Source organism: Lathamus discolor, chromosome 2, assembly GCF_037157495.1.
Source record: "Lathamus discolor isolate bLatDis1 chromosome 2, bLatDis1.hap1, whole genome shotgun sequence".
NCBI classification, from domain to species: Eukaryota; Metazoa; Chordata; class Aves; order Psittaciformes; family Psittacidae; genus Lathamus; species Lathamus discolor.
In genome coordinates, this window is record NC_088885.1 from 39743584 (window position 1) to 39758514 (window position 14931).

The window sequence follows — 14931 nt, forward strand, 5'->3', positions numbered from 1 at the left end:
AAACTACCTGAAACTACTAAAGGCTGTGGTGAATATACATTTCACACCACAGCAGTCACACAGGAAGAATTAATAATACCCCAATCTGTCCTCCTCCCTTCCCCCCCCCCCCCCCCCCCCCACTCCTCCACCAAGTAGCTAATGAGGGGCAGCTGCTATAAAAGCCTGCAAATCACCTTGTGCATAGGTGACTGATTATGATACTGCAGGTGCCTCTGGAGTAGTTGGAACAGCTTGGTGGTGAGAGGGGCTTTGCTCATGGCAGGAGGCATCAGCAAGTTAACACAGGCTGCAGTCTGCAAGACAGTCAATCAAGTTTGGTTTTCCCTGCAAAACAGGAAATGGTGGCTCTCAGTTTAAAGGACTGGTAACCCAGGATTAATCCATCCCTGGTTTTATGTTACTCAGAGGTAGGTGCTGTATGCTGTCTGTATGGGTAGTGAGGGACTGCTGTGCAGATGCTATGGGGTATGTCTTAGACATAAATGTTGTCTTTTGTCACCCTATCCTGAGGTTAAAGTGCGATTAAATTGAAATGGGGCTTTTAATTTTTTACTTTTTTTTTTTTTTATTTAAGAAGAAAATGTTCAATCCATCTTTTCTTCTGTTTCACTTCAGAACTCTTTCCTCAATTCTCTCTTGTCCAAAAGACAGACAATTCTGTACTGTCACACTGTACTGGTCCCCAAGGCTACGCCAAATTCTGCTGTCAGTTGAAGCAGTGAAGCCATTAGGGAGGCATCAGCCCTAGGGAGGCATCACCTGAATTAAGAAAAGCAGACTCTTGCCTTCTGTGTCTGTGATGACATTTGTTTTTACTCGAACAGCTTTTATGGCAGGGTCTACATTTTCTTGCTGATGTGTAATAACACTTTTACTATGGTTGGTTTAATTTTCAAAGCTTTAAAAAAAAATCAATTTGTTTCTTTGTACTTGGTACATTTGAGGTGAAAACCGTAATGTACTGTTACTTCAGGGTCAGTGCTTAACTTTTGTTGACCCTCTTGCCCATGAATATTTCCTGGAGTTTATTACTACAGTATATTTCCTGGATTTTTTTGTACATTAGCTTACATTTCTTGTTCTTAAGTTACCACTATAGCAGCCTTTAAGAACAATGACTGATTTTAGGGCAAAATCTATTTACCACAACAGGAACACAAAATCCACAAGACACTTCTCATAAATACCCACTTACTCCTCTTGGTACTGCAAAGATTTTGTGAGAGGTGTGGGAGATGTGGATATATCAGATGGAAGAGAAATGCTCAGAGCATAGAGCAAATAGGACACACCAGCAAATATTATTTTGTCCTTTGGGGCAATTCTGAATTAAATACCCTTTATTATACATCACAGGTTCCTCAATCAGGAGGAAGAATATGAAGATGATGCCAAAATTCTTGCCAAGCATTTTGGCAAGCACTTTGTCTGACAAATTACTGCAAATATTAAACTTTCTTAGTACAGAGAAGTCTTTAAGAGCCACATAAAGTATTGCAAGTGGAATGGAGAGTAGCACTAAAGGCACACCAAGATTTCTGTTGTAACTGTCCAGGAAATGGTTGGCCAGACGCAGCTATCAGCAGAGTTGAGGACAGTATTTTACCTTGTGTTATCTCTGTTGCCAAGGGTTATATCTAGCTCTTTTGACAGATATACACATATTAGATTTACCAGAAGACAACTATGTAATAAAGTTTCTGTCTAAATATTGTATGTCTATGTTCACCTAATTAATCTCTTATACCATGCTAAAAATGTCTCTATCCTCATCAACAGGAAGTTGTCCTGTGTAAAAACTTCTAATACTTCACTCCTACTAGAAAAATCTTTTTCTCCGTCCTTTTTTTTTTTTTTTTATATCAATGGGAGATACATATAATAGGTGAGATACCAGAATTTTCTTCACTGTTGGTATCCAGCTTGGATGCTCTGTAACAGTATTCCTTATGATCCTGGTATCTTTGATTTTTTTACATGTTTTAGCAATATAATGATGCTGTATTGGTCACACCACAGATTCTCACTCAACAAAGCAGTCTTTAGATAACTTCCAGATAAGATATGACAGTGGAAAATCCATTATCCTCTTTGCTGGTTCTTTTGTCTTCTGAACAAAGGGTTTGATTCAAATTATTAAGCTGATTCCAAGGCACAGCAGTTAGGACTAGCATTTTGAAAATGTTTTTTCCATGCTTGAATGGAATGAATGATCTGCTTCTACTTGCTTTAGGGAGACAGGGCAATATGTGGAGAGTCAGATGAATAATGACCTGATTTAGTAGAAGAAAACTACTCTAGGGAGAGATAATGTTATGGAAACAAATAAAGCATGGAAGCTGAATACTACTTGAGGAAGTTGGGGGAAGTGTTTTAGTAATCCTGCTCTTTGTGTGAACATCATAGGAAAAAAATACTAAAACAACCTCAGCACATGACCTGCAGCTTGACAGCCCGCAGGTCACCCGGGTTCTGAGGTGTGGGAACAGCACCATCTATTGCATGGCTGCCCTTACCAACGCAGCATCAGACCTCATAGTCTTCCCTGTGTGGCCCTCACAGCACCTTTGTAAGGTAAGAACAGGATATTTTCTTAATTTAGCAGGGGGGATTTGCTTTCCTGGTGGTTCACAAAGACAGTGATAAAGCAGGAACTGTGCACAGTTCCTCTGAATGACAAGCATGTGTTGTAACTTCTGGATCTGTTTCCTCTCCTACTAAGAAGTCTCATCTGCTTGAAAACCTTGATAAACCAGGCTAATGAGACCACTTGTAACTATATCTCTTTCCACTAATCTTAAGGAACATATTTACCCTTTCCTTCCTGTGTATGAGCTTTGCTGTCTTTCGATTACAATTGCATCATATTTTGCAGGTACTGGGAAAAACTGTGAACATTTGCATTGGGAAAATAAGCTTTCTAGAGCTGCAGGTAGAAAGTAAGGAAATTTATGTAGGGAAGTGGAAAGTAGGACTATATATACACTAAAACTTTTAAAAATCTAACTTTGAAGCTTGGAAATAGCTGCCATTTTAGAAAGGAAAGTAAAATGTCAAAATTTTTTATTATTTTGTTGTAACTTGGAAGATAAAAGCAAATTTAATGTCTTTAAAATGCACTTTAGTGGATGAGAAAAGACAAAAAGGCAATGTGTTAGAACAGCTTCCTATCAGTATCTGTCCCCAAACCACAACTGTCAAAAAAGCAGGAAAGGGACTTAAAAACATCACATCCATGCTTCCATGTGTCATTTCTACAGACTGCTTTTAATTTTCTTACCTTTTATCATGTGACTCCTGAAATATGAGTCAGACTTAAATGGGTCTGTCCAGATGAACTCAATCCAAGAGGGTCAATAACTGGAGAAGCAAACTGGTTAGGAATAATCACCTCACAAACTTGGGACTATAGGTACTGGCATGGAGAAAATGTACTGACGAAAACATGAAAAGAAAAAAAAAAGACAAAAGGCTATAAGCATGTAGTGCTGTATTTCCATATAACCAAGAGAAGAACCTGTCTTTAAGGCCTTGTTCATCCACAGAAGAAAGTAAAATATTCTACAATTGTTGTAATGAACTTGCACAGACAAAATGACTGTTTGCATATCCTTTTACACATACACACTCGCTCAGTGGTCTACTTGGCTAAATTACCTTAGCAGTGTCAAAACTGCAGTGCCATGTGACTGACGCTAGCCAAGAATCTCTCCCTGTGGTCCTGTACACTTAATTCTTATTCAGACCAATTTAACTAGCCTTACAAAGAGTAGATAAATGAGGAATATAAAACTTATGTATGTTTCCATGGCTGAAAGAAACAGTCACTGAAACTGTTAGCTATGTGAATTGGTATGAGTAACAGTTAGTGTTGAACAAAATACTGAATTAGAAAAACATGCTGTTCTGATGTTGTCTTTCCTAAACAATTTTTTTTGCAGATATATCCAAGAACCTCAAGAATTATAATAATAATAAAGTAGCTAATGTCCTTTGAAAAATATTTGGACAGAACTACTCTTCTAACAAACCTCTAAAAAAACAATTCACTTGAATGATAAAGAGATTGTAAGTCTTAAAAGCATGTTTGACGTAGATTTATTTGCACAGTCTACAGTTTATAACTTTCTTGCTCCAAAGCACCATTCTTCATGAGCAAAGAAGTAAATAGATGAGGGAAGATGCAATGACAAAATAAGGGTGCGAAGAAATAGATGATAGATTATACAGCAGAGAAGTTTCTTCTTTTTTCTTCTTTATGGTACATTCCATAATGTGTAAATTTGGGGATGCCAAAACACTTAATGAGATTAAGTAAAGATAAAATCCTCAGACTCTGTGGAAAGGTATTAGCTGTATAGACTTACTACTGAAGTGAACACAAACTAATTTATTTTTTGGCATAATTTACATCCTTTATTAATAAATAGCTACTTGATGGCAACACAACATTATGGTTTGAGGAGAAACTGTGAGTTATGACTTCATGAGTTAAACAGATTTAAACATTTCCATGTGTCATCTGTCCATAAAATTCAGTAAGTGCTTCCAAACTGAACAAAATTTAGTTTTCATTATTTTTTTAATAGAATTCAAACACTGCCAGTTTAAGATGCTATTTTTATTCAAAAATCCCTTTGGTTTACAATCTGCATATGCATGGTATGTCTTCTATATGCAATATTGATTCTGCACTAGAAATAAAAGGAACTAATTCTTGATGTTAGCAGAGTAATTTTGACAGTTGCAGTTGAGCAAATCGGATCAGACTTCACAATGAAGCATAAAACTGAGAGATCAATCTCAAAAATACTTAAATTTACTAAGTGTATACATATCATTTGTATGTTTTTACTACTCACTCGTTTTTTGGAAATCCAGTCTGAATTGGTGATACGACCATATTGGCAACTCCTTGACAACTTCAGAATTATGTGAATGAAATAGATGCAACAAACTGTAATCAAGCATTAAAATGCATCCAGAAGTTCTGCAACTAGTCCCTCAAAAATGGCAAGTCCTATTGATTTAAGAAGACTTCACTTAGTGGTATCATACAAACAATACAGTGAAATTGTTTTTCCTGATCATATGAAATAAGACTGTTCAAAAATAATGTTTGGAGAAAGAGAAGCTGACATAGTAGTCCACAAAACACTTCTGAATCAAACTTTAGACCCCATTTTGGGTACAGTAACCTCAACATTTTTTTTGCAGGAGCAGGTATTTTGACCTGGGCAATTGACTATGTAACAAGAATAAGACAGCATACTATGGTATGGTTTTCCTGAAGATGTCAACCACTTGCCATTGACAAAGGTAAAAGTGGTTTACATTTACTTAGAGCTTTGTTTTAAAATCTGGGTTTTGGAGATAATATCCAGACATAATTTGGTATTGAACTGTGTACACTTTCTGAGTTCCAAGTTCCAAGTTCTCAGCTACCCAAAGGGTTTGTCAGCTGTACCAGTTGTTTGGGTTCCCACGGGCAGAAACGGAGAAGTAAGTACCTGTGCTCATTTGAAACGCTACAAAAGATTAACAAGAAAATCAAAAGTTTTATTCTACCTAAAATAAAATGTTTAGGTTCTTAATTACAATATGGAAAAACAGTTACTGTGTCTTGAAACACATTACCTGTAAAATTCTTCCATATTTCCTCCAGTGACTTGGTTGGCATGCAGCAAACCTGGCATGTTATCATATCCTGTTTTCATAGCTGGTTTGTCTTGGAGAAACTTTTGAATTTATATCTATTTTGAGGATGCTGCTTAAGCTAGAATCTCCTTTCCTTCTCTTTTCAGATCTCTGAAGTCTATTATCTTACAAGATTTTGCTAAGATTGCTCTTCATCAGTTATGACTACAATAATTTTGCTTCTCTTCCCCTGCTCAGTATGTTGTATAAAGTAAATTGATGTTTCATGGGCTTACCTCTGAGATTTAATGTGTTCTTCAATTAGCATTAATTAAATAGCTTTTCTGGAAGTGTTAATGTTTTCAAAACTCTTACATAAGACGCATTAGCTGTAAATGTGTACTTTGAAACTCCATAATATCTAGGTCCATGCTAAAGTCTATGTAAGGGCCATATGAGTCCTAGCACATATGTCAGATTTATTACTGTTAATAAAAGTGGGATTTTTTTTTTTTAATCCCAAACCGCATTATCATCCTCCATCTTTCAGTAGTATTAGATGTTTGCAATACCATGAAACAAAGCAGTGTAAATAGGGTTATCCTGAGGTAAACATCTTAAGCACGTTGAATTGTTGCAGTAGAGTTTAAAAGAGGATGTAATCACCTCTTCTCACTGTCCAGACACTTGAAAGGGTTGCCAGGACTACAGCTACAGTTTACCAAGCATCTGCTTTTGCTCCACAGAGGGAGCTAAATCTTTGAGATCAAAGTCTCATGATAAACACTTAGCTGGGGTGGATTTTTGACATGAAAAATCATCAAGTGCTACCCTTCACTGGACTCTTGTTTACTGTTTCTCACTAGACCCACAGCAAGGCTCCATGGTGTACATGGAAGCCACAAAGAATCACATCTGGATGTTTATATAGGGCTTAAGATGTTGAAGGGTAGACTACCATTGCAGGGACAAATCACAGGGAAACCTTACTGCAGAATGGAAGCTGTCAGAAGGCAGGACTTATTGCTTTGGGCAAGCCCAGTGCCTGGCAGATGGGTATGTCTACCTTTGTAAGAACAATTCTTGTGTTTCTAAGAGTTAGAAACCACTACAGAAAGATTTTCAACCTGCAATACCCAACTAGGGATTGCTTCAAAAGAATACAAAAGAGACATTAATCTGCTTTAGCCTCCAACTGCTCCTGGAAAGTTTTGCCGTTCTTGAAGACTTCCCTGGAAAAGGAAGTATTGCCACAGTGACTGGAAGGAAGAAAACTTAATAGGTTACACTGTTCTTTGAAGGTATATCCCCTCTTTAAGCTTGCTATCAGCACAAGTCACAGTGGCATTTTGCAAATCTGCTTTGCATTCCTACATGCTGAATCTTTATCATGCATTTTAAGATGCTCCATCACAACATGGGAAATATATTAAGGTGAAATCTAAGACAACACAGCTTCTAAGTAACTGTATTTCTCATTTCTTTGTAGCCAGATCAGTTCTGTACTGCAGGTGATACAGTTCAGCTCAATGGAATCACTGCTTAAAAGACGGAAAGCCCATGCTAGGGATGCAGATTACTGGTGTGCTTTTGAAGCAAGTTTCAAGGTATTCACATCCTGCTCCTACACGAGGTTCTTGTGGGGCAATCATTTAGGAAGCATGTGCAGAGGTCATATGAACAGAGTAACTGAAGTCAAAGAGGGACCCAGAAACAGGGCTGCTTCACAGCTAAAAATTTATCCTCTTTGGAATTCAGAAAATATCTTTCAAAGTGGCCTATGTTTATTTGGGCCTTTAAATTCTCTATATGGTAGGGAAGAAGACAAAGTTCTGTATTGCATAGTCCTTATACTGTAAGGGAGCCAGTTCAACAGTATTATTTCTTCAGGTGTTAGAAGAAATAACACTGCATATGAGCTGCACCTTAAAGTCTTGATTCCCATTATGGACCAAGCTGTGGTAATCCAAGCAATAGAGGTCTTCCTGGCTATAAACTGCTAGAGGAGTCTGTGGTGTGGTTTCATCTGCAAGCAAGTTGGGAAAAGGCCAATTGGCAATGAGCTGATGGATGTGCAGCAGATTGTTATGCTACTGTCACCACTGTGCAAAAGTGTGCTAGCTATTCCCAAGACTTAACTCCCAAATTTTTGCCACTGGGTGCAGCTGCACAATTCCCCCACCCCCATAACCATCATTAACACCAGGCATTGACCCTCTACAGAAGGTCTGTGCCACAGCTACTACTATGTCAGTTGCCTCTGCTAAGCCCTTGTTAAGATCATTCTAGCATTAAAGTTTGCCTGGGCTTGCTGACCTAAAACCTAATCCCAACCCAATTACTTTTTGTAACACCAGTCCTAACCTTTGTCTGCCTTCCCCTGCTGTACCCAGCAGCTGATTTTGTTCTTTGGTCTCAACTGATTAAAGAAAGTTAACTACTCACAACTGTATGGGCCACAGTAATTAGTCAGGCCCTCCTACCAGCTCCAGATGATGAGTAAGAAGGGCTTTAGTGGGGAATTGCTTGGTATATGTACTTCTGCAGATCCTAATAAAGGCTGCTTTCTTGGAAAATGAAGCTACTGAAAAGCTATGTTTGAAACTTTTGGGGGCTTAATTTTAGCTGAAAATCTTTTATTCTATTTAAAAACTTCCCCAGCTTTCTTTAAATTGACTACTCGGTGACTTCTGGTGCCAACATACCCACCAAAAAATGTGTCCATTCTGAATACTGTCCTACGTCGAAGCCCACTGCCCTGGTAGAATGAGACCTAATGGATACCTCTGGCCTCCATTTCTCTCCTTAGCCCATCCCATCTTCCCTGTGGCCATTCATGATAAAAGGCTTGGATGCTGTGCATATATGGCTCATCATACAAAAATTTGTGCCCATATATATCAAGGTTTCCATCACAACAGCAGAGAAATACTGCTGGCAAAATTGTTGGGTTTTTTTGTTTTGTTTTGTTTTTAATTTCTCACTTGTATTTCCATGCTTGTTTTTCCTTCTATTGCCTCTTTCAGTTCTCCTATGGCTTTGACTTAGCCTGATCACTACAGCTCTACTGAAATACAAACTTCTCTGTTAAACTTGGCCTTGTCACAAGCATTCCTTCTGGTGGTTCTTCTGTTCCTGGGTCCCACAGCTATCACTGTACTGGCCACATGTCAAGTAAGGGTCAGAACCACAGACTTTGCTGGAGTTACAAGGATGGGATGAGGGACTCGGAACTCCCAGGCCCTGTTTTGGGCTTTGCTGCTTCGTGGTTTCTGAAGTTGAGTAACGTCCTTGAAGCTCCCGATCACAAGTGGGCAACTGCATTGTTTGGTGCAGCTTTGCTGGTGCCTGTTCCAATGATGCTGCAAAGGCAGATCCATTGAAAGAGTATGTTTGAAGCATCTCTAGGTCCAGTAATTGAACTTTAGCTGGAACTTTTGGTTTCTTATTTTGAAAGGATGTTCCATTTAAAAAAAAAAAAAAATCTTTTCATTACAGAGCTTAAATTAGAATCAACACTGGTTTGCATTAAACTTTTTTGTTTAACCTCTAACTTTATTAGTTTTTCATGCTGCTTCGCTTGCTGAAATGTTTCTCTTTGATTTATCCCCTTCTCAGACTCAGTGAACCACTTTATCACAATGTGAGAAAATGAGACTGAGCTTCAGTTTCCACATCACAAAGTGACTTCCACACCATAAATCTGAACTCTCTCTTTACCCCCCCAGAACCTCTCCCTAAACATTCATATAGGCGTAAGGCAGTGCATGTGAGAGGCTTGTCATACTACTGTCCTAGAGATAAGCTGAAAGTTTCACTGAGCAAAGCTGCACTAGCATTAACCACACAGTTCTCAGAGCCAGGGTATAGACATACTCTAATTAATCACAGTTATGCAAACTCATGCATTTGCATATAGCACCGTGAACAGAGTGGCAGGGAATTTGGCAGATGCCTACTGGATGTGACTCAGCCAGAAAGAGAACCTCAGCACTTGCCCCAGGAAATCAAGCTAAGCGGTGAGACTCAAGGCTCTCCCAGCCAGGGGAACAGGGGAAGAAGCAAAGGCTTGTTTAAAAGCGCAATTCCTCTTCTCTGGAAAGTTACTGTATTTCCCTATTTAGCAAAGAAGCTACCTCTCTGCTTCATATCTGAGTTTTGCATGGCTCTTTAGTGATTCAATTATAATGCTGTGCTCCTCCTTTGAACTAGCAAAGGCAGTTGCCAGCTGGGCAGCACTCGAAACTCATAACTTTAGCACCTTGATTTGACAATACTAAAGCTAATGTCTCAGCCAAATTGCTAATAGTAATGCTATTCACCTTCTTGAGCCCTAATCAGCTATCAGGAAAACTCACTTTGTTTTATTTCTTTCTTCCTGGAAGAGGATACAGAGGTATGCTCCTTGCTCTCATGGATGCTGCAATTACTCACCAGTTTCTTTTTCCCAAAGGAAGCAAGGATTCTCCCCTGACTCTTAAATTCAAAAGCAGGTGTTGTGCTAGCCTAGTACTGAATGTTTGCAGTGTGGTTGAGAGGTGCCTGTACCTATCAAAGCAGAATAGTTAACAACATATTAAAAAAGACAAAGAAAAAAAAAATGCTAAAACCTCTGCTTTTCATAATCAGACTGCAATAAGCCCAGGAAATGTGTAGGTTGAAAACACTGAGTTGATACAAAAATGAAAAAAGAAAAAAATAAAATCAATCTTAACTGAATGTGTGAATGAGAGTGAGCACTTTTAAGCAGTATGATGGTAGAATACAATGAACAGGGAGAATCTTCCCATCCTTCTTTCCTGAATGATTGATGTTATAATAAGGGATGCTGGAGCTACCAAAGAAGAGAAAAATATAAGGCTGCATTCTTGGCTAGTGAAAGTGAAAGCATTCACATTGATTTCTATGGAACCACTGCTGTTTATGCCACTGCAAGATGAATACCTGAGAGAGGTGAGATAATGTGCAAGGATGGTGCAGATAAAAGCACATAAGAGAAATTGAAACTTATCACAGGCACCATGTTCCAAGTAAACACAGCTGATAACCTCAGAAAGCCTTGAAGAAGTTGTTCTTTCAGTTTTACTTATGCTTTATAAATGACAATGAATGCATATACTTCTCTGCTATGAATGACTCTCCAGCAGTGACATGTCATTAATCCTTATAGGATTCATTTACTAGCTTTCATCTGAGGGTTTTTTTAAGTGCAATAAAATGTTTTGCCCGTGCTTTCACACACAATTATGCCAAGGTATAGCTATGTCCTGATTATCTCTTTTAATACAAGAGGAACAATGCATACAGCCTTCCTTGGAGGGCATGGTTTGATTTTTACTGTTGAGCACAAGGGGCACCAAATACAGTGACTGTGAGCTAACCTCCCAGTGTACACTGCAAAACTGCCACACAACTGCACAGAGCATTGAAAATTAGGACCTAGTGTGTTGCTGGTACTTTTATCTGCATCTGCATGCTTCAGCTGACTATTCTAATTCCTTCCTTTTTTCAGCATACAAAGTTTTTATAGTATGTCTATGAGAAACATAAATCTGAAACTATGAACCTCTGTAAGACTGAGAAGCAGACAGCAAAGGAAAAAAACCTGAGTTGCCCTCATTTAGGCTTTTCTTATACAGAGAGGACTTGGAAGATTTATTATTTATCTTAGCAGCATGTAAACTTAAGTCATTCAAGTCTTTCATATTTTAAAATTCACTATCACTTTATAATATGCTAATTTATGATAAAAAATACAGAAGCAGATGAAAACAGATTTTGAAAGTTCTCCAGACCTTACTGTTCTTATTCTCATGTAACAATACTGCTGACAAACAGCTGAGAGAGAGGCAGTCCTTCTTTAAGACTACCTCCCTATCCCTTCTAGTAAAGGCTAAAAGCTCAATAGCCCTCTCAGCAGCTCCAGCAGAACCTGGGGATATTTGGGCAATCCAAGCAAGTGTCAAGGAAAATAATGGTATTCTCAAAGAGCATGCAGAAACATCCCTCTTCCATCTTCTCCCATTTTAACAAACAGCAATAGCTTTACGAGTAACTTGACCAAATCTGCACAAAAGTTTGGTCTAACCTAACTCACCTGGTATACAGGGTGATAACACACCCCTGCCTTCCCCCCCAAAAAAATTCCCACAGATTTCACCAAGGCCAGGATTTTATCCCTTCTTTTACTTGGCATAAGATATTCAGTATAATCTTTTAGAAAATAATTTCTGTAGTCAGTTTTTCAGCAACACTTGAACTGCTTGTTTGTTTGTTTGTTTAAGGGAATGTGCAAAAAGGCTGGACTAGAAGGGTCTGCTATAAACTAAAATGGATAAAGCTTATTGGTATTAACCTCCAGTATCCTACCTGGATATTCTAACTATTCTATGGTTCTATGAATATGTGTTGAAAAGGTTTTGAAAATTTATGCTTATACATCAGATATACTTCTTAAAACCACAAGTGTTCTGCTTTGCTTTACACATAAGCACATCTAAAATTAAAGGGCAAGACAATTACAACACAGCTGATGAATTCTTAATCTCAGAAACACTGGTAAATTAAGGGAAAACACAGTCTCGTTAATGGTTTTTCTTGTGATGAAGTATTAGTTATCTGCTATGTTTGACATTCTGTAGACCTATTTATTTGATTAATTTAATTGTCGTCCTAATTAATTTAATTATTTTGTAGCAAGGGTTGAGAGGCTGCGTATTCATGGTTCTCTACGCGGAACTGCACTGATTACCAGCGCCACGGCTTGCTGAACGGGTAAAAAGCCGCCGACCGGTCCCCGGTACCCCTTTCGCTTGTCCGGGCCTGACTACTGTGCCCTCTGCTAGTTTCTGTTTGGGCGCCGTTGTTCACAAGTTTACGTAGGTGATGGGATTATTTACGGTGGTTTTAATTAAGCAGGGAGATCAGGTTTTTCAAGAGAGAGCCCCTAGTCCTTGGGCTTCTGAAGTGATGAGTGCACATAAACAACTCCTCGATTTGTGAAGAGAAAATAAGGTGTGTTTGTGTGAATGTAAAAGGGGGCTCGTTTCTCCAGAAGCACAGGGAAAACTGGGGGACCGAAGGAGGAGGGAAGGGGGATTTGGGTATTGCTTTAGTTGTCACTCCACGAAACAGACACATCTTCACAAAGCAACTTTTGACTAACCAGGAGACGGCAGGCTGGGATTTCTCCGTCCTGCGGGGCGACACGTCCCGCCCGCCACCCTCTCCCCACGCACACGCCACTCCGCGGCCGCGCAGGGGGCGAGCATCGCTCCCAGCCTCCCGCAGAGCACTGTAGGCTCCCGGCGCTCGAGGGGGGGGGGGGGGGGCCCGCGCTGTAGCGGGTCACCCGGCAAGGCAAGAGCCTCCCGGAACCGCCGTGCGGCTCAGTGCCGCTGCCGAACGGCAACCCGCGGAGCGCAGCGCGCCGGTGGGAGCGCTCCACCGCCGGGAGAGACGGTGCAACCCCGGCGCCTGCGCCCCACCGCGCTCCTGCGGAGGGGGCGGGGGGCTGAGCGAGGGGCGGCCGGGACGCGGCCCCAGTCGAGCTCCCCGCTAGCCCTTCCGCAGCTGGCGGCGGCTACAGCGCGGGCGCTCACGGTAGCAGGGGGCGCGCTGTGGGCCGGGGAGTGCCCGTCTCCCGCGGTACCCTCGGCCCCGCGCTAGGACCGCCGGTCGCGGAAACCGCCCCGAACGAGAAGGAGAACTTGCTCGTCTCCGCCTGCCTCCACACCGCCCGCACATCCTCTCCCGCGGCGCATCCGCCCACCCTCTGGGTCCTGCTTCCCCCAGGGGGCCGGCCCCAGCTGGAAGATTTCCCTGCTCGTTTCCCTTTGCCGGTAGCGGTGTACCGAGGGCAGGCTCCGTCCCTAAGGCACCCTGCCTCACCCTGCGGGGGAAGGGAGTTGGGTGGGGGCAAGCCAGGAAGGGAGGATCTCAGTGGCTCTCCTAAAATCTATTAGCAGACTGCGAGGAGGGAAGAGTTTGGCACTTTGCAGGCGAGGCTGGGCTTGTTTTCCCCAGCGGTGATGCCACTGGACTGAGAGCGGCGCGGCCGTGCAAGTTGGGGGGACGGAGCCCCCTCTCCCTCGTTCTTTACGGCCCCACAGACCTGGTCCAGCGCCTACAGCCCGGTGGCTCGTCGTTGCCGCCCGCTGTATGAGAGCTAGTCCGAGGACAGGGAGACTCGGTGCCTCCTAAGGCTGCTTTTCTCCGCCCCCCCCTCCCTCCCCGGACTTTCCCACCACCGACGACGAGCGGCGCGCACCCCGGAGAGTTGTGTCGGCAGGCTCCGTGCTATGGCGAGGCTGCGGAGAAGCAAACTAGCCGCTGGATTTCTGTTACTTTTCCAGTGCCTGAGCGAGCGCTGCCAGCTCGCCGGCGGGGAGGCGCCGAGGCAGAGCCGCGGTAAGCGAGGCCGGTACCTGCCGGGCGGGGCCGGCCCGGGTCAGCGCGGTCAGCCGAACCGGGGGAGGGCTGGGTTGCGGGTCGGAGGTCGAGCCACTTTCCCCTAGCACCGGCGTGGTGCGGGCTCCGGAGGCAGCTCGTGGGCCGCGTACGCCGGGAGGGCAAACGGCGTTTGGGGGCTGGCTCCCCTTGTTCCCGGGGGAGGCCCGGGATGATCGCGGTCCCGGCTTCTCGGGAATGAGTACTCCGTTACTTTATTTTTTTGTTTCACGCAGAATTTGGGACTCTTCTCCTTTAATAACTCTGCCCACGATCACCGGGAGCCGGTGCCGTCCCCCTTTGCAGCCCCTGCGCGGGGTCCCGGAGCCTCCTTCCCAGCCACGTACGAGGCTGCTCCCGAAGGCGAGGGTCTCCCCTCAAGAGCCCGGAAGGGGGGAGGGAGGGGAACACCGGCGCCCCCGGGAGCCTGAGGCAGCCCCGGCAGCCTTTCTCCGCCCGCCCGCGGCGTGGCCCCGCTGCGCTCCCAGCATCGAGCCGTGGAAGGGGAGGCAAAGTTTCCCTGCAGATCCTGCTTGGGAGAGCTAGCGGGCACTCTCCTCCCCCGCGGAAGTCAGTCGCTTGCAGTCTTCCCTGGAAACCAGGCTTGGAGAGAAGGAGAAATAATGGCAGAAGCCCCACGGGGCCGTAGTACCTGTTTGTTGAGAGCGAGAGGCTGAGTTTGTGATAGTATGAGGATCCTGTCTGAGACACCTGTTATTAGTGCACGGCACCCGACACCTGTAGTGCTTTCTCTCGGGCCTCTGTTTCCCACAACGTGTGGTTCCCTTTTGATCACTAAAGCCTTCTGTATCCCGCATTCTTGTGCTGTGGAGGGGAAAGCTG

The 14931-nt window shown here is 42.8% G+C and overlaps 1 protein-coding gene and 1 long non-coding RNA gene across 3 annotated transcripts in view; both read left to right on the top strand.

The window, feature by feature from the left end:
• Positions 1–200: 200 nt before the first annotated feature.
• On the top strand, positions 201–7788 carry LOC136009180 (uncharacterized). The gene is made up of 4 exons (XR_010610377.1): positions 201–410; positions 2410–2577; positions 5221–5322; positions 5808–7788. It is a non-coding gene; the product is annotated as an uncharacterized LOC136009180 (long non-coding RNA).
• A 5427-nt stretch (positions 7789–13215) lies between these two features.
• The window catches only part of PLXDC2 (plexin domain containing 2), a 266023-nt gene continuing 264307 nt past the window's right edge, over positions 13216–14931 (top strand). The window contains exon 1 of one of the 2 annotated variants that reach the window (XM_065666537.1): positions 13216–14049. In XM_065666537.1, coding sequence (XP_065522609.1) covers positions 13941–14049 — 109 coding nt within the window. In that variant the 5' untranslated portion in view covers positions 13216–13940. The remainder of the gene's footprint in view (positions 14050–14931) is intronic. The other variant, XM_065666536.1, reaches the window with a different exon arrangement.